Source organism: Gracilinanus agilis, chromosome 2 (assembly GCF_016433145.1).
Source record: "Gracilinanus agilis isolate LMUSP501 chromosome 2, AgileGrace, whole genome shotgun sequence".
NCBI classification, from domain to species: domain Eukaryota; kingdom Metazoa; phylum Chordata; class Mammalia; order Didelphimorphia; family Didelphidae; genus Gracilinanus; species Gracilinanus agilis.
The window spans coordinates 49,089,821-49,114,628 of NC_058131.1; the positions used below are offsets into that span (position 1 = coordinate 49,089,821).

The 24,808-nt window shown below is 43.0% G+C and overlaps 1 protein-coding gene across 1 annotated transcript; it reads right to left on the reverse strand.

Moving 5' to 3' along the window:
* Positions 1 to 23,294, reverse strand: DEF8 (differentially expressed in FDCP 8 homolog). The gene is made up of 12 exons (XM_044663158.1): positions 23,240 to 23,294; positions 21,419 to 21,553; positions 16,311 to 16,408; positions 13,948 to 14,097; positions 12,805 to 12,946; positions 12,526 to 12,690; positions 10,424 to 10,551; positions 10,120 to 10,233; positions 6,495 to 6,575; positions 5,912 to 6,052; positions 4,526 to 4,635; positions 1 to 3,224 (listed from the first exon to the last, which is right to left on the reverse strand). Exons 1-12 carry the CDS (start codon positions 23,244 to 23,246, stop codon positions 3,122 to 3,124), a joined length of 1,374 nt encoding a protein of 457 aa, XP_044519093.1. The 5' UTR covers positions 23,247 to 23,294; the 3' UTR covers positions 1 to 3,121.
* Between the last annotated feature and the right edge of the window lie 1,514 nt (positions 23,295 to 24,808).

The following is a 24,808-nucleotide window of genomic DNA, read 5'->3' on the forward strand; positions in this document are numbered from 1 at the left end:
TACATTAAAATTATTTAATAATACAATGATTTGGATAATCAATACAATTGCTGAATCCATTTCTCAGGCAAGTTGTTTGGGTACCTTGCTTGCCACTGAGCAGCCTGGCTTTGTGCTTACCAAAGGCAGATACTGCCACACGGCCTAACCCACTTTGTTTTCATTGGAGGCATTTTCCATCTGTCTGCAGAAAGGGTAGGACATAATGGAGTGTGTCTGTTACACACTACTAGCTGGCCCCTTGGCTTATTTTTTCCTTTGTAAATATGACTTTGGGGACACTGGTGAAGATCCAAGAAATTACTTTACTTATGGGACCCATGATCTATGTCAAAAGCAGGGCTTATTCCACCAGAAGAAATAGTAAAGGAGGCAAGGTTCTTGAAGAAAGAGAATGGACTTTTCCCAACAATTGCTAGCCTACTATATTTTTGTGTGAAGTCATTTTTTTGTGTGGTTCTTTCCTACTCATTACATGTTAGGAAAACCCCAATAACATAAATGACCCTTATTCCAGAGTAAATCAGAAATCCAATTCAATGATCAGAAGTATCACATAGAAGAGAATTATGGGAATTTGGGAATGAGGAAAAGATCAAAGTATATTTTTAAAAAGTAGTCAGTTGATTTCCCCCTCCCCTTCTATTACAAAGAGGATAAGGAAGTATGAGGTCCTGTAAAATAACATTTAGCACTCACATTATACACATATCTGCTAAAGTGCTTTATCTGCATTAACTTTCTCATAGCCCCACCATGAGGTAGGTCAGTATTACTATTACTGTCCCCATTTTTAAGATGGGGCACACTGAGACATATAACTAAAATGACTTGCCCCAAACCACAGAATTTGAGCAGATGGGCATAATTCTGTCTTCTTGCCATGATAGGTCCCAGAGGGGAATAGAATGAAAATGGAGGATTCATTGAGATTCAGAGACTAACCGGGCCATGTTCCATTTGTCCAATATGCAAGTTGTGCCATGGAGCCACCTTGTCCTCTTGTCAACACTAAAAATTCCTGCTCTAATCAGGAAGGGAAACGGATGTCTAAAGGGAGCCCCAATTCATCCTGTCCTAAAGCTGCTTTTCTGACATTGTATACCATCTGCATTGAGAGAGTACAAGACCAGCTCAAGCATAACATGTGCAGAGAAGGAAAAGGGAAGCAAAGATCATGAGAATGCCACTGCTAGGGAAACAGGTTATAGTCAGAGGCAGATATTCCACATGCTATTATTCCAACCCAGCTCACTAAAGCTTGAGGATATCACAGAGACCTGGTGATTTTTTCCATGGTTTTCCTTTGACCCAGATATTTACCTCTCTAACTCAAAAGTCAATACTTTCCTGTCAGTGCTACAATGGGGGTGTTAAGGGACTGACCTGAATGGAGTAGGGCATGGCTCTCCTTTTCAAGACACTGTAGTTTTCTTCTTCACCAAGTATTTGGGACCCTTCCCCCTTACGATAGAAACTCAGCTATAATCTCCATCAGGGGCTTTTTTTTACAAATAGAATAATCTTCCAGTATGTGGTCTCTCTGAACCCCAAAGGAATGAGAAAGCCTGGTGAAGAGAGGAAGGAGGAGGGGTAAAGGCCCTAGAAGAGATATATAGCCTCTAATTCCACAATGAAAAATGGCTACCTAATACAAATGTTCCTTATTCAAAGTTTATCCCCATCCTCCTACTTGTCACCATTTATCTTTTGCAGAAGGGAATAAAGCAGTTTGCTCCCAAACTTGGGCCTTTTGTGAGGCTAGAAATGGGGTCAGCATGTCCCGGTCTACATGTAAACAAAAAGACTGCCAAATACTCAGGAAAGGCCTTGTAATTTCCAGCCTTGCATTCTCCAGCCCCAAAGTCTTCCTTCATGGGGAACTAGAGTGGCGAAAACAAGGTTCCTGGATGGCAATTTGGTCCAGAGAAATGTGAAGATTGCCTTTTGTAAAGAGTGTTCTGTCTCTTTCTCTCCTGACAAACTTTTTTCACTTATATTTTTTCGCTTCTGTATTTTTCTCTTTATGACCGACCCAGTATTTGCACAGAGCAGCTCCCATCACTTATATTGTCTGGGGTCCAGGGCATCCCTTCTCAGGGAGCCCCCTATATAGTGGCCTTCCCAAGAACACCAAAGACACAAATTAAACTGAGCCAAAGAAGGAAGAGTACCTGTCATGCCACCCAGCAAGAGAAGCACCTATTTCTTCTGCCTTTAGCAGAGGTATGGGCAGAGACAAGGAGGGTTAGATGGATTAAGCAAAAATATAAGACGGGCAGTGCCCATTAGCCCAGTAATGCTTCTCTTTCTCCCCAAAAGGACCTAGAATAAGAAGAAAAATTTCCCACTTGGCCAGGTGTCTCTAGCAAGGACATGGGGAGCAGGGCTATAGTAGATGATAATTAACAGCCTTAGCCAATAAAACTAGCAGCCTCCAAAAGGCTAGATAGAGGTCCCAGGGAGGGAGGTGGTATGAGACATATTAGATAAAAACCCCCTGCTACCTTTGAGGGAACCATAAACAATCTCAGGAAAGAAGTTCTCATAATCTCCAAACAGAGTCTGATTGGCCCAGATTCATTGGGTGTCCATGCTGGTAGCTAAACTTGTTACTCTTCCAGTCTAGAGGCAGGACCTGGTCTATATATACACAGCTTCCCACACACCAAGAAGGAAGAAATACCAGAAAGGGTCCCTGGGCATGGCACCCTGAGTCCCAAAGGGAAGCTGGGCTTTGCTTCCTTGTGGAGCTGAGGACATCTGCCTCATACCCCATTCCCACCAACACAGGAGCTGAGACTAATGTGGATGCTCCTGCCCAGTTAGACCCCTTCATACCATAGCTCCTTCCCTGAGAGCTGGGATAGCATTCACTACACAACATGGTACCCGAGAACCACCCTCATCTCTTCGTTCCACAGGAAGCCTGTCCTCTGTGCTCTTGGATGACTGTCCTTCTTTGCTTTGTTCACATCTCCAGTCCCACAGAGGGAGAGGAGCCAGCAGCATAGCTACTCCCTGAATCACTGGGGAGTCTCCTTAATATTGCAACACCTTGTGTTTGGTGCTGGCAGTGGCTGGTGTGTTGGCAGGGCACTGGGTCAGGGCTGCCAGCGTTCTAGGCTTCAGCTTCTGGACTGGGCTCCTGGAAGAGTGACTGCTTCCGCAAGTTCAGCCGGGCACATTTGGGGCATGTGGTAGAGTTGTCATAGTAGCAATCCCTGAGTAATACAAGAACAGAAGCAAAGGTATTTAGGTCAGCCAAGGGACTCTCAAAAGGAACCACTCAGGACAGCAGGGCCATTCCTGGTCCATCTGATGCCCTTGCCATGAAGAGCGGGCTAGCCCCGACCCCTCTATCACACAGCACCTCGCGTTACATGCCCTTTAAGGGAAAGACCACCCCAGAGCGATGGAGCTGCTTTGGGTGGGCCAAAGGGCAGGGACCTGGGATATTTTGGACACAGAGAGTAACGACATCTCTCAGAGCAGTTTTCTTGGGCTGCTCCCATTAGCCTTGGTACCCTTTACTAAACTTAGCACCGGGAAGCTGCTCTAAGACTTGTATTGCTTAACTCAACAACCCAATAGGAATGTGGGCCACAACATCCCTGCTCTGCCCCAGAGCCGGTGCCAGAGCATGCCGGTTCTTTAAGCTCTCAGCCAGTGGGATCACATCCTTCAGGAAACGGAAAGAATACGGAATGACTATTAACCCTCTGTCCTGCCCCAATGCTGCTTAGTAATATCGAATTATTATCAATAAATAATAACACATAGAGAACTTTTTAATACCAGTATTACTAAATCCTTTCTTCATGTCAACCTTCTGAGGTTGATTGATTAATTGATGATTGATCATAAATAATGAAACCGAAGTGTAATTGATGATAAATTGATTGATGATAAATAATGATAAATTGTGAATTGATGATAAATAATGGAACCAAAGTGTAAAAATCTGCTCGAGAACACAGAGCTGTACACTGATAGGTGGTGGAGCCCAGGATTGGAATCCAGGTTCCTTGACTCACTTTTTTTTTTTTTTTTAAACCTTTACCCTCTGTCTTAGAATTGATACTAAGTATTGGTTCTAAGGCAGAAGAGTGGTAAGGGCTAGGCAATGGGAGTTAAGTGACTTGCCCAGGGTCACACAGCTAGGATGCATCAACCTCCTGTCTCTAGGCTTGGCTCTCAATCCACTAAGCCACCTAACTGCCCCCTCCTCCTTGACTCTTAAGACCATGACACTTTCCATGACATCAAAGGCATTGTACATCTGGCAACATGGTTAGTTCCACACGGATGTGTGTGTGAACCTCTATGTTAGGTCCCCTTCCCTCCTTCCCCCCAGCTGATTTCATGAGGGCACGACTACAGGATTCAGGAGTGAAAGCAGCCTGTTAGAGGCTCCTGCAGGAGAAAACCTGGATGGAAACACAGCTTGGCAGACGGAGACCACAAATCATAAGGCCATGTTACTGCAAACGAGGCCAGGACAAGAAGCCAGGAAGGTTCCTACCTGTGGAAAACAGCAGAGCAGTCTGTGCATACCGACGTGTGGCTGTCGAAGGGGAAAAGCACATCACCTTCTTTGCAGAGCTCACATACAAAGCCTTTGGCCTGACACCGCTGAGGATGAGAGGAGACACAATTAAGGCAAATGCACAAACAGGGCAGCCCCACAAGGAACCTCATCCTTGCTCTTTCACTGCACTTACATAATTAAGTACCTACTGTGTGCAAAGAAGTATGCTAAGCATTGAGGATACCCAAAAAAAAAAAAAAAAAAAAGGAAAGAAAAAAGGAAAGAAAAACAATCCTTGCCTTTGGGGAACTTCTATTCTGCCAGAAGTGGGGAGGATAGAATATGTACAAAGAGATGTAAATATAAATGGATATCCACAGTACTACCTGGGCCCCCCTTCCTTGAAGAGGGGTGTCTGACCTGAGCCTTAAAGGAAACAAGACTCTAGGAGGCGGAGGTGAGGAAGGTGTATTCTAGGCATGTGGGACACAGGGCAAGCAATAGCTTGTTTAGGGAAGAGTTAGGAGGTCCATCTGGCTGGAACATCCAGCGCAAGGGAGGGAGAAATATGAACTAGTCTAGAATGGCAGAGGAGAGCCAAGATTATGGAAGTCTTTAAATTCCAGGTTGGAGAGTTTGTCTTTTTATTTTAGTGGCAATGGGAAGTGAAGGATGATTTTTGAGCAGAGAGTGACAATTAGACATGAATTTCAGAATTTTTTTCTGGCACTTGTATAGGGGATGGCTTGAAAAAAGTCATAAACTAGAAATAATATCAATTATCAGGCTGCTGAAGTGCCCAGGCCACAAGTAATGAGGGTCTGAGCTAGGCTAATGGCTGCGTGAGTTGAGAGATGGGGTGGGGGGGGATATAATAGAGATGGTAGACTTTACAATGGACTAGATATGAGAGAAGAGTCAATGATGACTCCAAGGTTGTGAATTTATATCTATATGGAAGGATGGTGGAGCCCTCCATAGAAATAAGCATATTAGGACGAGGGATGGGTTTTGGGGAAAATATACCTACTGAGTTTTGTTTTGGACATATTGAGTTTGAAAGGTCAAATGGAAATATCCAATAGGCTACTGGTAATGCCGAATCAGAGTTCAAGAGAAATCTGGGCTGGATGGCTAGATCTGGAAGTCTGCATAAAGAGAGTGAATCCACCCGTGGGATCTGATGAGTTCACTCACTCCCCACAAACACTAGCTCGCCTGGACACCTGCCCTGCTCTCTCTCTCTCCAGCCACCCTCTTTTAGCTCCCGTAAGCTGGCTAGGGACCAGGAATTGGCCAAATCTACCTTCCTCGTGCTTGTTGGGCAGCTTTCACCCACAGAGCTAGGGTTCAAGCGCCTCGCTACGGACCATGCCTCACCTCACAGTCGAGCTTGATGTGTTTGGCAAAGAGGGTATGGATCTCCGTCAGAGAGCAGCTGAGGCGGCCGATGTTGATGTCCACTAGGTCCTGCAGGGAGTACATCTCATCGTTCTCCACAAAATGCTGCCGGTCTTGGAGCTGGAAGGCCAAAGCTGCTCTGGACTGGGAGCCCAGCTACTCACGCGCCCCATCCAGCCCACTTCCTACACAACTTCTGGTCCTACAACGGTTCTTGTCCTCCCGGGCAAACTTAGCCAGAGCTCCCTCAGCCTCCTTAACGTGGAGAGCTGGCTAGAATGGGGAGTGGAGACCCGAAGGGGCTCGCCATAACCATATTTATCTGGACTCACTTGGTAGCCTCAAATGAGAAGAAATCAGTGGATCGGATGATGTTAATAGCAGAGAAGAAGTGCTATCAAGTGATCAGTCAAGCTAATGCCAACAGGCCACATCTTTGAACGTGGCTCCACACAACCTACACATACACCCATTAATTACTCTGGCCACTTTTTTCTCTTTGCTTTTCTCTCTCTTTTTTTTTTTTTTCTCTTCCCAGGTACTTTCCCAGAAGTTGTCTGACCTGTAACAGTAGACGAGCTTCCATGGCCTCTTTGCAAGTGATGAAATATGGCTTCATGAGCAAGATATCCTGCCGCAGTTTCTGCAGAGAAGGTAGAAAAGATGAACCACGAGCAGCCAACATCAGAGCCCTGGGAAAAGGCGATATAGTCTAGATTTTGGCCATAAGACGCTCGAGTCGCGGCACTCATGCCGTAGAGAGTCTGTGCTGCGGGGTGGACAGAAGGCTGACCCCTGAATCAAGACACACACCGGCAGAGTGACCCTGGGGAAACTGCTTAATCTCTCCATATATCAGGCAACTCTCTAAGACATACATTACAGGGGCAGCTGGGTAGCTCAGTGGATTGAGAGCCAGGCCTAGAGATGGGAGGTCCTAGGTTCAAATCTGGCCTCAGACACTTCCCAGCTGTGTGACCCTGGGCAGGTCACTTGACCCCCATTGCCTACCCTTACCACTCTTCCACCTATAAGTCAAATACACAGAAGTTAAGGGTTAAAATTAAAAAAAAAAAAATTAAAAAAAAAAAGACATACATTTCAGAAAAGGCACCGATCTGTACTGATAAAGGACATTTCCTCATTGCAAGTTCCTCATGCCAGTTGTGTCAGATAGAAAAGGATCCTTGCAGACAGCATACTGATACAGAAAACCACAAATTAACAGTATCTATATTATAATGTATTTTTACTTATTTTGTTAAATGTTTCCCAATTACGTTTTGATCTGGTTCAGGACATGCTCTAGAGTTCTGCTGATTGTTTTTGGTAACTCTGCCATAAACCAGTGGAATCACAGGGACGATACAAAAATAAAAATTTTTTTAAAGGCGACCTCTGCCTTAGAGAAGTGGTTCTCAAAATATGGTCTAGAGATTGTTGGAAGACCCCCAAGGCCCTTTCTGTGTGTCCATGAGGTCAAAACTATTTTTATAATAAAATGAAGACATTTTAATCTTAAATATTGATAAATAATAAATAATAATAAAATAAATGACACATAAATATAATATGTAATATAATATAATAATAAACAAATAAGCACAATAAATAAATAAACAATGGCATAATCCACATAAACAAAAGCTTGTTGGGGAAGGGTCCTCAATCACTTTTAAGAATCTAAAGTTGTTTCTGAGATCAAAAAGCTCGAGAACTGCTGCCTTAGAGGCCAGCTCCTATCATGTGTGTTTGCTCTACACAGGACACAGCCGCACCAAACCTGACATTTCACTCTCCGTTGTCTCCATATCCAACCAGGTACCTATCTTGCTAATTCTTAGTCGTGTACACAGCTTCCAATTCTCTCTTCTCCCCATTCATACAGACACAACTCTAATTCAGATTATCAATGCAACTCACCTACACTATTCTAATATCCCTTAATTGGTCTCTTTCCTATACAACCCATCATTTGCCCAGTCTCTAAAGTGATATTCTTAAAGCACAGGGCTGATGATGTGATTCCACTGCTCAAAAATGTCCTGTGCCTCTAGAAGAAAATACAAGCCCCTGTGAGCAGTGTTATATTGAAACTCTGGGAGCCAGGAGTCCACACTGTGATTGACAGGTGGATCCTTTGGATGTCGGAATGTTCCCAGAGGGGCGTGCAGACACAGGAGAGGGCAGTTGGCCCAGGAGGGTATAAAACCAACCCTGGCAGCCCTGGCAGGGGTTCCTTTCTTTCCCTGAGACCTGAGATCAGTGGATCCTGGTATTTTGTGGGATTGAGACTTGCAGACTCAACCTTGCAAGCTCCTCCTGTTTGTTCCTGTACCATCAACAACCTGTACCCAGACCATCATCTGATTCTACTGCCCCTAGAAATTAGGAATTCAATCATCTTAGTTATCTAGGTTTCCCAGGGCCCAGGAGGGATCCGGGAAGTGGGCAGGAGAAGAAGAGGGTGGAAAGGGGTGGAGATCTCAAACTGGTTAGGCATATCATCTAGTGAAGAAGCTGAAAAATTATACAGCAGTTTGTCTACTCTGGTGTGGCTGTGGCCAGGCTGTACCAGAGAGAAGCTAACCATCTTAATTCATTTACTTGCCTACAGTTTAGATTCATCATTATCATTTTAATTAGGGTCTCCCATTACCTCTATCCAATCCCATTATCCCTCTTTATTAAATACAATCAAAGTTTTAAAGTGTGAAGTGGTTATTCAAAGCTTCTTTGGGAAGGGAGAAACTCTGTCAGATACCAACAGTTACCCAGCTGAAGAGCCCATTATATAATATCAAATAACCCCAGGTGGGTCCTGAAGGAATATCATCCATTGACCTAAGGATCCTGCCTGGGAAACTGTTATAAAGGAGGGAGGTGTCATATCATCCTCTCTCTATACTTCATCTACATCTATATCTAGTAGAGAGTATCATTATAACAGCAGGCAGTTGACACAGTGAATGGAGTATAAGGCCTGGAGTCAGGAAGACCTAAGTTCAAATCCAACCTCAGATACTTACTAACTGTGTGAACCTGGAAAAGTCACTTAACCTCTGTTTGCCTTATTTCTTCATCTCTAAAATGGAATTAATCATAGTACTTACCTCTTAGGGTTGTCAGGATTAAATGAGATAATAATTGTAAAGCTCTTGTATAAGTGGAAATGTTGTATCCTTTAGACTTCATCTCCCAGAATTCTTCCCTTGTCCCAAAATTCCCTTTTCCTTTGGGCTTATGTGAGTCTTTTACTTTACTATATTTAAGTTTTGAGTAATACCTCTCTCACACACTCTTCCATGTGAATGGCTTGAATGAGCTCTCTCCTGAGCTCTCTCCCTGTTTCTCTAGATTTTTTTAGTTTCCTTTTGCTTCAAGTTAAATATTAATAAATCTTATTAAATATAGTACTTGGAGTATTGGATATTATTTTTAAAATCCACACTCTTAACACAGTGCCTGGCATGAAATAAGTGTTATATTTTGTTGTTCAGTCATTTCAGACATGTCAGACCCTTTGTGACCCTATCTGAGGTTTTCTTGGTAGAGATCCTGGTTGGCCATTTTCTTCTCCAGCTTATTTTACAGATGAGGAAACTGAGGCAAACAGGGTTAAGTGACACAGCTAGTGTCTGAGTCAACTCCATGCTCTATCCGCTGTGTCACCCAGCTGCCCAAGGGCTATCTACATGTGAGCTATTATTATCTGTTTGACTTTTCATCCCATCTGGCTCCAGGCTTCTTTTCCAAGTCATTTACCCATGATTCTCCTTCTCATACTCTACATTGCAACTAAGCTGGCCAACAGGACATTCCTCATAAAAGCCATTTTGCCCAGAAGCCCTTCCCCTACCTGGAATATATCCCCTCCTTGCCTTGGCCTCCTGGAAATCTGAGCTTCCTTCAAAGCTTCACTCCAGCTCCACCTCCTGGTGTGCGAGACATTCCACGGATGCCTCTGGGGACTCTTGAGAGCTAGTCGTTCCCCCCTTCTCTGCTCCCGTTACTTTGCATTTACTTGGTATATCTTTTGCTCTTATAGACTGTAACACGTTGTTTCCTCCGCAAAGCCTCGAAGTCCCCTGTTGGGACCATTTTCCCCTTGGCGCAGCTCTCGGCATATACATGCCTGCCGAATGATCCCAAGTCAGGAACCAGCCCCAGAGCCCTGCCCAGCTTACCCGGATCTCCACCAGTTCTTCCACATAGTTGAACAAGAGTGGGTTGATCTCCCGTAGTTTGAGCACCGGCCGGGACACCATCAGCGTGAGATAGCGCATACTACAACGAGATACCTAGGGGAGGACACTGCCTTTATCACCCAGGAACAGCCTCTGGGGCCACCTTCCCTTGGGCCAGGGCAGTGAGAGAGTGGCTCCCCACCTCCTGCCTCCCATTCTTCTTTCCAACTCCAATGGCCCTGCCTGTAAGAGAAAGGCAGGGTGGGATCTGGGGAAGGGGTCCAGGCCGGTCTAGCCTCCTCACCTTCCGAGGCTCAAAGTCCCAGTTGTGGATGACACGGGCAGGAATGACGGCCAGGTCATTCCAGTGGCAGTTGCTGCAGTAATACTGGCCGGTGTAGTCACACTGCCGAGCCTCGCTGGGCACACCCCCTGGGAGGAACAAAATAAAAACAAAATATAAAGTCAGTAAAAGAAAGCAATATATCCAAGCAAGAAGAGGGATTTTTTTTTTTTTTTAAGAAGGCCGAGTCCTAAACACTGATCCCAAATCAAGAAGGTGCTGAGTGAGGGGGCAGCTAGGGGACTCCATGGATTGCGAGCCAGGTCAGAAACAGGAGGTCCTGGCTTCAAATCTGGTCTCAGGCACATACCAGCTGTGTGACCCTGGGCAAGTCACTTAACTCCTATGGCTGGGCCCTTACTGCTCTTCTGTCTCAGAATCAATGCATAGTACTGATTCTAAAACAGATTAAGTTTGTTTTTTTCATTCAATTTTATTAATGACTTGTTTGAAGATGGAATTTACAAAATTATACTTCCCATAATACAAAGAGGGATGCTCAATATATATGTATGTATGTATAAATATATATGTATATATATACACTCAATATAAAAAAACTATATATATACACACATATATTGTTTGTTTGTTTTTTACCAAGGTAAGGGTTTTAAAAGAAGAGAAAGGAAAAAAGTGCTGACAGTAGAGATTCTTATTTAGCTGTCTCTCCAGATATTCACTAAACAAGATGATCAGGCCCCCTCTTAACCCAACCCATTCTTTTCTTAGGTCAGCCAGGATCCTACATCCCAAAGCCACCTTCTCTTTTCTTAAAACACGGCTCTGCATATGCCCTCTTCCCACGCTAACCTTCAGTGGCTCCCCACAGGATAATATCTAAACTCCTTAGCTTTACATTCATGCCCTAGCCCCAGGCTTCACTGCCAATGTTTTTATGATTATTAACACCCATTTATGATGCAATACAAAATGATTCCCTTACAACTTACCAATGGAGTAGTTGCTGCTGATATAATTGCTTCCATTAGGCTTAGAAGAGTAAAGAGATTTGCCTAATGTCAAAGACAGTAAATGCTGAGACTGCTGAGACTCAGAACTACACTCCTGACTGCCCGTCCTTTGCTCCTTATAGCAGGGCTTATTAACCTTTTTAGTGTCAAGGACCTTTTTAGTGGCCTGGGGAAGCCTATGGATCCTGTCTCAGAATCAAGTTTTTAATTGTATAAAAGACATAGGCTTACAAAGAAAATTATATTTTATATTCTTTATATATAATATATAATATGTCTATGTTAATAGACATATTATATATTATACTTTTATTTATTATTACATATTAATACATATATGTAATATATATTACAAAGAAAATAATATACAATTATATTAAAATATAGTCATAATGACTAAATACACACATAGGCACACATATAAAAGTCAAGGAGTTTATTGGGGCAGCTGGGTAGCTCAGGGAATTGAGAGCCAGACCTAGAGACAGGAGGTCCTAGGTTCAAATGTGGCCTCAGACACTTCCTAGCTGTGTGACCCTGGGCAAGTCACTTCACCCCCATTGCCTTGCCCTTACCACTCTTCTGACTTGGAACCAATACACAGTATTGATCTAAGATGAATGGTAAGGGTTTTAAAAAAATTCAGAGAATCCCGTTCTATACCATGCTTCCTGTCCAACCTAATTTCCCAGTGATCTTTCCTCAACATCCCCTGGGATAATCCCATTTATTCGAGGGTCAAACTTTAATCTCATTCCAACCCATTCAAAGTGCCAAACATTCTGCATCTCCATACTTGTTCCTGCTTCTTTCCTTCCTGGAATATCTCATTCATCCCACTCCTCATTCTTTAAGTCCTTTTCTTCCTTCAAGGCTTAGCTGATGCCTCCATCTCTTCATCAAAGCCTTCCCTGGGTGACCCAGCCCTGAGATGACTCCCTCTTCAGAATTCCAATGATATATATATATATTCATACCATGAATCTGGCAGTTAACTGCTCTCTCATGGCATTAATGATCTTCCTTGGTCTCTGTCCTATCTTGTACACCATACCACAAGTCCCTTAAGGACATAAAGAGAACACTCACGTAGAGACACCGGCGCCCGGCATTCAGCGCAGCGATAATCTTGACTGTCCAGGCCGGTCTCTGGACAAATGTTCAGCTCATACTCTGCCTGGTGACTGACCTTCGAGCGGACACAGGGCTTAGAGATGAGGTTCAGGCACTTACTATGACAACGGTAATAGCAACCTAGAGCAGATAGGACCAGAGGTAAGAACATGCCCAAGTCCCATCAAGCCTCATCAACTCTCACTCTTGTTGTTTCTTCTCATACTGGAGGAGTCTACGGTCCCTGTGACTCACCTGTGCAGGTATACCATGTCTGGATCAGACCCCAGATGATGGTGCTACATTTGTCACAGGTCTGCTTGACACTTTTGCTCTTCTCCTTGTAGAACCGATGCTCAAGGAGGACTCGGATATTGGGTTCATCCTCATTGGGATCCTAGAGCATGGGGACAGGGGACGCAGGTGTATTAAGGGGCAGAAGGAAGAGATTCCCTAAGGCTTCCTCTTCACTCCTCCTACCACAGGCTGACTTCTCAGTTCATGGCCCTCATCTTTAGAGGAAAGAATGAATACAAACACCCTTATTTAAGTGACTTCTCTCTCCCCATTCCAAAGGACTCTAAATAGTCGGGACTAGGGTGTCTGAAAAGTGACTAGCTTATTTTGGATAAGGAAATCTACAGAGCATGTCCCTCGTGCCTCATGAACTTACCTGAAGGCAGCAATTGGTTGTGGGCTGTTTCTGAACCATAAATAATAACTTATAATCATAGTATGATTAACTGCTATGGACAAAGGTCAGGCTATCTAGAAGAAATGAGGTGATGGCACCCCTGTCAGATCCCATCTAGGGCAGTGCATTCTGTTCTGGGTACTTCATTTTAGGGAGGCCAACAGCAAATTAGAGAACATCCAGAGCAAGATAATAAGGGTAGCAAAGAGACTGAGGACAGCACCATACTGGCATCAACTAGAGGAAATGAGGATGTTTATCCGGGAGAAGAGAAGATTTTGTAGGCAAGTACTTGAAGGGCTTGTATGTGGGAAAGGGATGAGGCTTGTTCTGCTGGATCCCAGAGGATATAACTATGATGAATGTGTGGAAGTTGCAGAAAGGCAGATTAGGTAGCTTCGTGGCAGGAAAAACTTAACAATGAAAGAAGTCCAAAAATGGAATGGAAGATCCCCTCCCTTGAACTTTTCTGGGGAAGGTTAGATAGCCAAGCAGTGGGCAGGTAGCAATGGGGATCAATCACTGTTAGCTTTAGGTCAGGCCAGATGCACTCTGAAGTTTTTCCCAGTTCTGTGCAAGAGAATGTTCCAACTGGATGAATCAGGTAGCCACTTCCTACATTCCTTTCTGACCTATGCCCCTCTGGACTTTGCCCTCTGGCTCTCAGTGGGAAGGGATAGGATGGGATGGGGGTATGTACACACCTTCAGCTCCTGAAGCTTCAGCCGGAGGTGGATCAATCTCACAACAGCATCCTTCTGCTTCTCAGAATGTTCTGGAAGCTCCAGGATCACCTGCTTGCATTCCTCAATGGCCTGCCGAAGCTGCTCGATGTCTGAAGCCAGGAACAGACCCTGCCCAGACAGAGCATGGGGTTAGAGGCACATCTATGATCTCAGCATCTTCTGAACTTAAGTCAGCAAACCCCTGCCTCAGTACCCAAACCAAGAGCACCTGCTAAGCAAATGCTTTCCCTTTAGTAGTGCCTAGAACTGTCGGGAATCTCAGGACTGGGCAGAACCTTTCCCTACTCTGTGAAACCAAACTGATCCCCCAAGCCCAATAATTTCTGGTAGTTCTATATACACATAAGACCTATAGGCCAAAGCTACATGTCCTAGTGCCTACAACTGGCAAGAGAGGCTGAGAAGTCAGAGGATGGTCCCCCATCACAACACAGCAGCCAGGATGCTGCATTCAGTTCTGGGTACCACATTTCAGGAAGGACACCAGCAACCTGGAATATATTTAGAGGAGACAAATCAGGGTGCTAAAGGGCCTGAGTTTAGTTGGAGGTTTAGTTGGAGGAAGTGGAGATGTTAAGCCTGGAGAAAAGATGTCAGGGGGAATAGGATAGCCAGTAATGGAAGGGCTGTTTGATGGAAGAGGCATTAGACTTGTTTTGCTCATCCAGCATAATGACTTCCTCTTATAGATGAGGAAATGAGGCTCAGCAAAGGAAAGTGACATGCTGAAGGGCAATCAGTGAATTAAATTAAATTCGACAGACATTTATTAAATGCCTACTACAACAAAAAATACCCCTGCCCTCAAGGAGCTCCTGCCATCCACGAGAAGGAAAGGAGGGTCATCGACATAGATAAGTAAACATAAAGCAAATTCATGGGGAATAGGGTACCAATACAATGGGGTAAATCAGGAATGGCCTCTTTTTTTTAAAACCCATAGCTTCTGTCTTAGAATCAATACCAGGTACTGGTTCCAAGGCAGAAGAGGGGTAAGGGCTAGGCAACTAGGGTTAAGTGATTTGCCCAGGGTCATACAACTAAGGAAGTGTATGAGGCCACATTTGAACCCAGGACCACCTCATCTTCAGGCCTGGTTCTCTATCCACTGAGCCACCTAGCTACCCCTAGGAATAGCCTCTTGTGAGAGGTGGCATTTCATCTGAGCTATCAAAGGCATCTAGGGATAAAGGTAAGGAGGGAGTGCAATTCCACTTTGAAGGATAGCCTGTAAAAAGGCATGGAGATGGGGAAGCTACATGGTATAGTGCAGTGATTCCCAAAGTGCTGCAGTGATCCAGGGGAGCAGTGATGGCCACAGGCGCATTTGGAATTTCAAATGTTTTAACTCTTTTTGTATTACATTCTATTCTGAGTTCAATAAATAGTTTCATAATTTCAAAGTTCAACGTTTCTAATTTACACTTTTCTTTACTATATTTTACGAAAAAGGTAGAAACATTAATACATATATCTTTCCTATTAATTGCTATTAAAATTTTAAAAAATTCATTTCCAAGGGGTACTAAGTAATATTTTTTATGGAAAGGGGGCAGTAGGCCAAAAAAGTTTGGGAACCGCTGGTATAGTGGATAGAACACCAGGACTGGAATCAGGAGGATTTAAGTTCAAATCGGGCCTCACACATTTCTTAGCTGTGTGACCCTGGGCAAGTCACTTTGCTTAGCCCTTCCCTTTCTGTCTTAGAGTTATTACTAAACTAGAAAGTAAGGATTTAAGAGAAGGAAAGGCATGGAGATCAGACAAGGACTCTGGGCTCCTGATCTCACAATCTAGTTAGGAGTAGGAAAAGAAAGGAAAGGGGAACCCCTTATGATGCTCCTCCTCCTTCCCAGATGTACTCAGGTCAAGGAAGATACCACTAGAGAAAGTGTTGAGGCTGAAAGTGGCCCAGAAGGAGAAGTGAAATAGTGATAGGTTAGAAGAGGGGTTCTCAGTCTTTTTTGTGTGCTGGACCCCTTTGGTAGTCTGTGGAACACTGGATTCCTTCCCAAAATAAGGTTTTTCAGTGCATAAAACAAAATACATGAGTTTAAGAAGGAAGTGAATTATATTGAAATTGTTATAAAAATATTTTTAAAAAGCAAATCCATGGATTCGACAGGTAAAGAACTCCTGGGTTAGGGACAACAATAAAAGGACTAGAGAAAACAGATACTTAGGACTTGGCTACATTTAGATGGGTAGCAAGATCCTTTGTTTTGGGGAGAAGGAGGAAACTTGAGGGTCCTTCTCTCCCACACAGACAGAAGTCCACGTAGATTTTCAGTGGGTAGATTTCACTTCCCAGGGGCACATACCACAGGGCGAGAAAAGTGGTCCTCGGCCAAGCCCAGGTCCATCATGCGTTCAGTGCACCGGAACTCTGGCTCCTGATGGGGAGGCTCCAGTGGTGAGTCTTCAGTGGGTCACAGAGAAGGGAAAAAATGGGAATAGACAGTTGATCTTAGTTGTTTTTTTTTTAGATGTTTTCTTCCCACAGTCATTAAGATCCCAAGTCTCTTAATCAAGGCACCTCTTTTTCAGTATTCAAACCCAGAGCATCCTCTGAAATAAAAACTTTCATTCCAACAGAATTGGGGCTCTGAGCTTTGAGCTACTGACCACTCAGGGCCAAGTAGGACCCCTTCCCTGCCCCCATTTCAAAACACTTTCTGGTAGTTTATTTTCATAGCATAGCTCCCTATATTCTCCAGGACCTATTGGTTAAGCCTCCACAGGCAGAAAGCAAAGACATTAAGGGTAAGAAACACTAGGCTAGAGAAGTAAAATCATTCTCTCATTCTGGCAAACAGAAGTAGACTGAAGACTATCACAACCGAACGAGAGGGCATAAAAATGTATTGCGGGGCCAGTAGGTGGCTCATTGGACAGAAGGCCTAGAGATAGGAGGTTCTGGGTTCAAATGTGATCTCAGATACTTCCTAACTGTATGACTCTGGGCAAGTCACTTAAATATAGTTGTGTAGCCCTTACTGCTCTTCTGTCTCAGAATTAATATTCAGTATTGATTCCAAGACAGAATAAAGGTTATAAAAAAAAAAAAAAGAAAGAAATGTACACCACACATCATCAGAATGTGTGTCCAAGGAGTTATATATTTCTATTTTTTCTCAAGTCAAACAGTTATTGAATATTAAATTATAAAGGACATTATTTTTATTCATCAAACAAGCTAAAGAAATTAAAATCTAACTACATTTGATTTTATTTAAATTATCAACTAAACTTTATTATAAAAATACAAACTTTGCCAGGACTCCTTTTAATTAAACCTTTCCCTTCCCTAAAATATAGACAAACCTTTTTCAGCCTTATATTCTTCTTCTTTTTTTTTAAACCTTTACCTTCGGTCTTAGACTCAATATTGTATATTGTTTCCAAGGCAGCAGAGCAGTAAGGGCTAGGAATGGGGTTAAAGGCGGGGGGGGGGGGGCAGTTAAGTGACTTGTTAAGGGTCACACAGCTAGGAAGTGCCTGAGGCCAGATCTAAACCCAGGACCTCCTGTCTCTAGGTCTGGCTCTCTTCTACTAAACCTCTACTTGCCTCTCTCAGCCTTACATTCTTGGCTTTAAAAAAAACATCTTTCCAACTGGACCCTGATCCCCTAATCACTCATTTTGCCATGAAGAAGTGTAAATAGTACATCGGAGAAGGAAATAGCAAACTATTCCAATATCTTTGCCAAGAAAACCCCATGGACAGTACTGGCACACTATGGTCCACCGGGTCACAAAGAGTCAGAGATAACTGGATGACTAAACAACTAGTATAGGTCATGGGCCAATGACTCAAGACAGATCTTGAACATTTTTCATTTTTGTTGAGGGGCCCCAAAATGCTGGACAACTAGACCATGCTTCCTTCTTCTTCCCCATCTAGAGCCTCAGGAAAGCAGAAGATAGGTGAGTGGGAAGCAGGGGAAGGAAGTAGCAGTGGCAACAGCAATAGCAACCAAACGTCCCCAAAGATTGGGAAAGACCCTCTTTCCCCTGGCAGCTGAAGATCCTGAGCAGCTCACCATGGCAAGATAGCTACTGGCAATGAGGATGGTACCTCTGGCATATACACCCCCCCCATCTATGAAGGAGGGCAATTCTCCTTTGTTTTCCCTGCTCAGAGCTTGATAAAATATAAACCATGTCCTGCCATCCAAGTGACAGCAACCTACAACGAGTAACTTTAAAATGATCCAACTCTGGGGCAGCCGGGTAGCACAGTGAATACTATACCAGGTGTGGAGTCAAGAGGAGCTGAGTTCAAATATAATCCCAGATATTTCCTAGCTGTGTGACCCTGGGCAAGTCACTTACATCCCCCTTACTGCTCTTCTGCCTTGGAACCAATACTTGTATCAATTCCAAGATAGTAGGTAAGAGTTTAAAACAAAATGGTCCGACTTAATTCCCAAAGATGAAGAATGCTACCTATCTCTTGACAGAGAGGTAATTGGATTAAATAGGAAGAACAAGAAATATGTTTTTGACAACAGTTACTTGATCACATGGGTAAATGGGTATATGATTGGGGATATGGACTCTAAACAATCACCCTAATGCAAATATTAATAATATGGAAATAGGTCTTGATCAATGGCACATGTAAAACCCAGAGGAACTGCTTATTGACTACAGGAGGGGAGGGAAAGAACATGAATCATGTAACCATGGGAAAATATTCTAAATTAATTAAATACTTTTTTCAAATTAAAAAATACATTTTTGGACATGGCTCATGTGGAATTTGTTTTGCTTGACTATGCACATTTGTTACAAGGATTTGGTTTTTCTCTTCTTTCTCTCTCCACTGGAAAGGGAGATGAGGGAGGGACAATTAATGTCTAATAATTGGAAAAAAATTAAGAAAAAAGGAAATTATGAAATTACATTATGTTATTTGGGAAGGAAAGTGGGCCTTGGTTATTGCCTCAAAGCCTCCTCCCATTAGTACCCTTATTTGAAATGGTTTGTTGGATGAGCTAATCTTCTTGGAAGACTCAGAGTCAGTAGAATGTAAGCTTTCATTGTGTCTTTGTTCCTCAAGTGCCTAGAACAGGCCTTAGCACATAGTAGGTGCTTAAAAATGATCATATAAAACTTTCACTGGATGCCCTGGAGAAGGAAATGGCAAATCACTCCAGTATCCTTGCCAAGAAAACCCAGGGAGAGAGGTGGAGCAACTGAGCAACAACAAATTAATGATTGCTAAACTAAGGAGATAAGATACAGGTTCATTTGGGGTCATGGAGGGGATAGCAGTGAGAACAGATAGGTACCAGGGCCAAGTGGCCCAAGAGGAAGGACAAAGATCTCTAACTTCACTGGTTTTGCCATTTTGAGTAATGAGTGCCTTCTGCAGGGTCACAGACATCCTCCTCTTCTTCCATTTTCTCCTCCAAGAGCAGGGACCCTACAGGAGTTAGTTCTTCTAACAAAGGCCATTTCTCCTCTGTGAGAAGATAGTTCCTCTGTTCCTTCCTAGACCTGTTCAGCAGGAATTCTGAGAATAAAACTCTGCCCCAGCTATGTCTGCCCAGAGGGAAGGGGCCGTCTCATCTGCTATTTCTCCCAGCAATAGCTGACTCTCCTAACCAGTTCTTAACCAAAGCAAAAGGAACTACAGATTACTTGTTATCAATGATGGACCAGAGTACAGAGATAACTGAAATCCCCAAATAATCTCCAAATTCAACTCTTTCCACTCCTAGGGTTAACAGTTTCTCTTTTCTTTCTCCTTCCTTCCTGGTCAAGAGCCTCAGGCTAGACAGTCATTACTGTATATTTTAGAGTCAACAGTCCAGAGGTTCAATTCAACAAATATTTATTTTCCAGGCAATTGTGTGAAGTACTGGAGATGCAAAGACAAAGAATGAACAGGCCCTGATCTCAAGTGGCTTCCATTCTACTAGTTCAAAATAACGTACAAAGTAAGATACTTAGGTAGCTCAGGGGATAAAGAGCCAGGTTAGGAATCTGAAGGACCTGGGCTCAAATCTGGCCCCAGATATTTCCTAGACATGTGACCCTGGACAAGTCATTTAACCTCAATTGCTTAGCCCTTACCACTCTTCTGCTTTAGAGTCAATACTTGTATAGACTCTAAGACACAAGATAAGGGCTTAAAAAAATAAGAGAGAAAGATGTAAAATACATATAACAGGGTTTGATGGTGAGGGTACTAACAATTAGACCTGGAATAATAACAATAACAAATAGCAGTTATATAATTCCTGCAATTTGCTCGGCACTATGTAAATACTTTACAAATATCTGATTTAATCCTCATGACAACCCTGTTATTATCTCTATTTTATACTTGAGGAAATTGAGGTATTGTGATTTGCCTAAGCTACTAAAGATCAGGAAAACTTCCCTGTAGGAGCTGAGCTTTGTCATTTTTAAGGGAGCTAAAGCTTCTTTTTCTTCAAAAAAAATCTTATTTTTATTATTATTTTTCTCTATTGGCTTAGTTTTAGAATATATTTCTTCCTTCTTCCTACTCAGGCATCACTCGTAATAAATACAAAAAAGAAAGGTGGGGGAAAGTTTAATAAAGCTATCACATCATCTGTGTCTGGCAGTGTCTCTAATACTCCATATCCGTAGTACCCCTCTTCTGCAATGAAGGGAGGGAGGGGCATTTTCTCAACTCTTTTTTGGGCTGTTTGATTATAATTAATATAATGTTCAATTGGGTTCTTTTCTTTACGTTTTCATAGTCATTACTTATATTGCTTCTCTGGTTTTACTTGGGAAACTAGGGATTCTGCCTTAGGTAAAGGGGAAAGGTAATCTAGACATAAGGAAGGAGGAGATGGGCCATAGCCTTCTTCTTAGTGGCCCAAAGAGGTTACTTTTAGGTCAGGGGATGGGAGTCAACATCGGGGTAGGCAGCAAAGGCTAACCTAGATGATGGACCAGAGAAGGGAGCAGGTGATGTAGGTCACAAAGGACTCATGGATTTAGAGCTGGCAAGGACCCCAGAGACTTCCCATTTTACAGACAAGGAAACAGGTTTGTTTGTTTGTTTTTAAAACCTTTACCTTCTTAAAAAATGAAAAAACAAAACAAAACAAAACAAAAAAACCTTTACCTTCTGTCTTCTAGGTCTTCTAAGGCAGAGGATCAGTAAGGGTTAGGCAAATGGTATTAAGTGACTTGCCCAGAGTCACACAGCTAGGAAGTCTCTGAGGCTGGACTTGAGCTCAGGACCTTCTATCTCCAGACCTGGCTTTCTATCTACTGAGCCACCCAGCTTCCCCTGAAACTGAGGTTTTGGGGAGATGAAGTGACTTGGCCCATGTCATTCAGGTGGTAAATGTCAGAGCCAAGATTTGTACCCAGTCTTCTCACTCCACCATCTGCTGTCTCTGTGGGATCTTCTCCCCTTCAAACCCAGAGTACTCACCTTCTGGAGAGAGGTCCTCAGGATCCTTGTCAGCTGGCTGCTCATGCTGCCTGACAGCCAGCTGCTTGTTGAAGGGGTTGAGGTGGGCTTGTCGAAACCGAGCCAGCTTCTCATCATATTCCATAGCAGTCCAGCCTGTGGGGACGACACCAAGGCAGCCATGAAGGACAAAGCCCTTCAGAGCTCCTTGCTTTACACACAGTATGAAACCAGCATCCAAGGCTTCACTTCACCCCTCATTTCCTAAGTTCCTTCTCTGAGCCATAATGGTACCAGTTCCCAAAACTGATCCTCCTCCCCTTTCACTTCCCCTGGGGAAATCCGAGGATGAGCCACCTTCAGAGAACAATTTTAAAAACTAGCCTGCCATCTCTCTTCTTTCCCTTAACCTTGGGACGCTAGCTGGTGGAAGAAGCTCCATCCCTATGCCTGCTGGCTCCTAAAGAAAAATTAAGTCAACAAGCATTTATTAAGCGCCTACTATGTGCCAGACACTGTTAAGTACTGTGGATGCCTGCAAGAAGCTCCTGCTAATGGGAGAGCCAGCATGCCCACAAGATAAATTAGACATGATTAACAGAGGGAAGGCAAGGGGGACAGCCAGGGAAAATGCCCACAGTTAAAACTTGAAATCAGCAAGGTTCTAGAGTAGCCCTGGCTGTCCCCCATCCATTCAGTGTCTCATCATTTCGAACACGCAAAGCTCCTACAAGCCCGAGCAGAAGTGTGAATGACAACAGACCAGAACTCAGCCAGCAAGCAACGCAGGTGATTTGAATCCACAGCCTGAGAAACAGCAGCCCTATCTTCTCCCCAGAGCTCTAATCTAGTCAAAAGGGGTCACAAGAAGCCCTTCCAGCACCCTGCTCAATCTCAGCTGCAGACTATAACTGGAAAAAAAAAACTGTTTATTTCCTTTTTAAATTTTATTTTTATTGTCATGCAAAACGTACTTCCATATCAGTCACTGTTGTAAGAGCACACTCCTGCATAACCAAAATCCCAAATAAAACCATAAATACACGGATGTGAAAGATAAATGCTTTGATCCGCATCCGTCCTACTCAAACACTCCTTTCTCTGTTTATTTCAAATGTTGGTGGGTGACTTAGAGGATATGACCCCAGATACTTCCTAGTTATGCAACCCTAGATAAGTCATTTAACCCCAACTGCCTAGCTCTTACTGCTTTTCTGCCTTGGAACGGATACTTAGTATGATTCTAAGACAGAAGGTAAGATTTTAAATATATATCTTTTTTTTTTTTGTTAAGCTAATCCAGTTAATTTTGTTTAAAAAAGAAGCTTGGGATAGTGAATCCTGTCTGGGTCAGAAAAAGCCAGAGAGAATGACATATATATATATATATATATAATGTCATTCTTGTTTAAACAAAGGAATAAGATCCCAAGAAAAGCCAGGAAATCTAAACTATTTACAAATGAATAGATGAAAAGAGCATCAAAACTTTCAGAAATGAATTCATTGCTATGTCTCTTTCCCATCTCTTCTCTGTCTCTTGTATACTTAAATCTCTATGGCTGATGTTGTCTTTAAAAATTCTCTGTAGACAACAATGTGCCCAAAGACTCTTTCCTTCATTCTTTCTAAAATGTCTTTGCATTCTACATCATTGCCATTTTGACAGCGCAATAATGGCCCTTTCCATTCATATATATACAATTTGACAGTCCATTATGTATACGTATTTTGGGCCATTTCCCCAATAACAGAACATAAAGGTGGTTTCTAGTTGTTTTTTTTTTCACTCTTACAAATAAGACAACTGAATATTGAAAAACAACAACAAAAACTCCTCACCTTCCATCTTAGAAGAGGTATTTCAGATTGGTTCCAAGGGTAAGGGCTAGGTAATAGGGGTTTGGTGACTTGCTAAGAATCACAGAACTAGGCAGTATCTGAGACCAGATCTGAACCCAGGACCTCGTGGCTCTCTTTTACTAAGCTACCTAGTTGCCTCCCTCAGCCGTAAATTCTTAGCTTTAAAAAAAAGCATCTTTCCAACAGGACCCTGATGCCCTAGTCACTCATTTTGCCATGAAGAATATAAATAGCATTCCACTGAGCTACCTAGCTGCCCCCGGAGATACTGGAGTGGTTTGCCATTTCTTTCTCTAATAGATTAAAGTAAACAGAAGTTAAGTGACTTGCCCAGGATCACACAGCTAATAAGTGTCTCTGAGGTCACATTTGAACTCAGGTCTTCTGTCTACTGAGCCACTTTGCTGCTGACAACTGAATATTTTTGAGCAACCAACAAACCTATTACTTTGTCCTTGTATATCTATTGCCTAAAGTAGTTGGGACTCGCCTTTACCATCTCTCAAATACTGCCTAAAATAGAGGAAATAAAATACTTGTGGCTTATCACATTACTCAGGAACAAATCAAGAGCCTTCATTTTTTAACAACTCAATTTAGGGGCAGCTGGGTAGCTCAGAGGATTGAGAGCCAGGCCTAGAGACGGGAGGTCCTAGGTTCAAATCTGGCCTCAGACACTTCCCCGCTGTGTGACCCTGGGCAAGTCACTTCACTCCCATTGCCCACCCTTACCACTCTTCCACCTAGGAGACAATACACAGAAGTTAAGGGTTTTAAAAAAAAAACTCAATTTAAAATCAATTACAAGAATTTTAGTCAGAAAAAGATGTCATTAAGACAGAAATGGGAAGTGGGAGGAACAACAGGAGAAGGTATGTGACTTGTCTAACATCACACAGCTGTTGCCAGAGTCTGGTCTAGATCCTCATTTTGGGCTTGTCCAGTAAGGTTTGGGGAATTTGGCATTTTTATTCCACATGTGAGGATCACAAAGTCAAGAAAGGCAGTGACCTGGAACTCAATTACTCTCAAATAGAGGCTGGGGGACTTCCTTGAATTTGGTCATCCTATAAATTTCACCACCACTGATAAGGATTTATTCCTTTTTGATCTAAACTTTTCTCTTGAATCCAGGCAGTCAATGAGCACTGATTAAGCACCTACTGTGTGCCAAGCGCTGGGCTAAGTTCTTACAATACAAAGAAAAGTAAAAGATGTTTCCTGCCCTTAAAGTGCCCATAATCTACAGGGGAAGACTATATGCAAATAACCATGCCCAAACAAGATAAATGCAGAATAAACTAGAGATAAACCTAGAGGAAGGCACTAGCATCCAGGGGGGTCTAGAAAAGACTTCCTCTGGTAGAAAGAAGGCAGGATTTTATCTGAGATTTGAAAGAAACCAGAAAGTGGAGATCAGGGATAGATTTCCATGCATGGGAGATGGCCAAGGGAGAAAGTGCTAAGGGAAGACTTTAGAGAATATATTTTGACTTCATAGTCATAGAATTTAGAACTAGAAGGAATCTTAGAGACCAACTAATTTTC

What these genes read in the sequence shown, in the direction of transcription:
- DEF8 (XM_044663158.1), bottom strand. An exon ending in CCGGGCGCCGGTGTCTCTAC is followed by an intron (nt 10,552 to 12,525) that starts GTGAGTGTTCTC and finishes TGTTCCTCCCAG; the next exon opens with GGGGTGTGCCCAGCGAGGCT. An exon ending in TGCTCTGCTGTTTTCCACAG is followed by an intron (nt 3,225 to 4,525) that starts GTAGGAACCTTC and finishes TGTATTACTCAG; the next exon opens with GGATTGCTACTATGACAACT.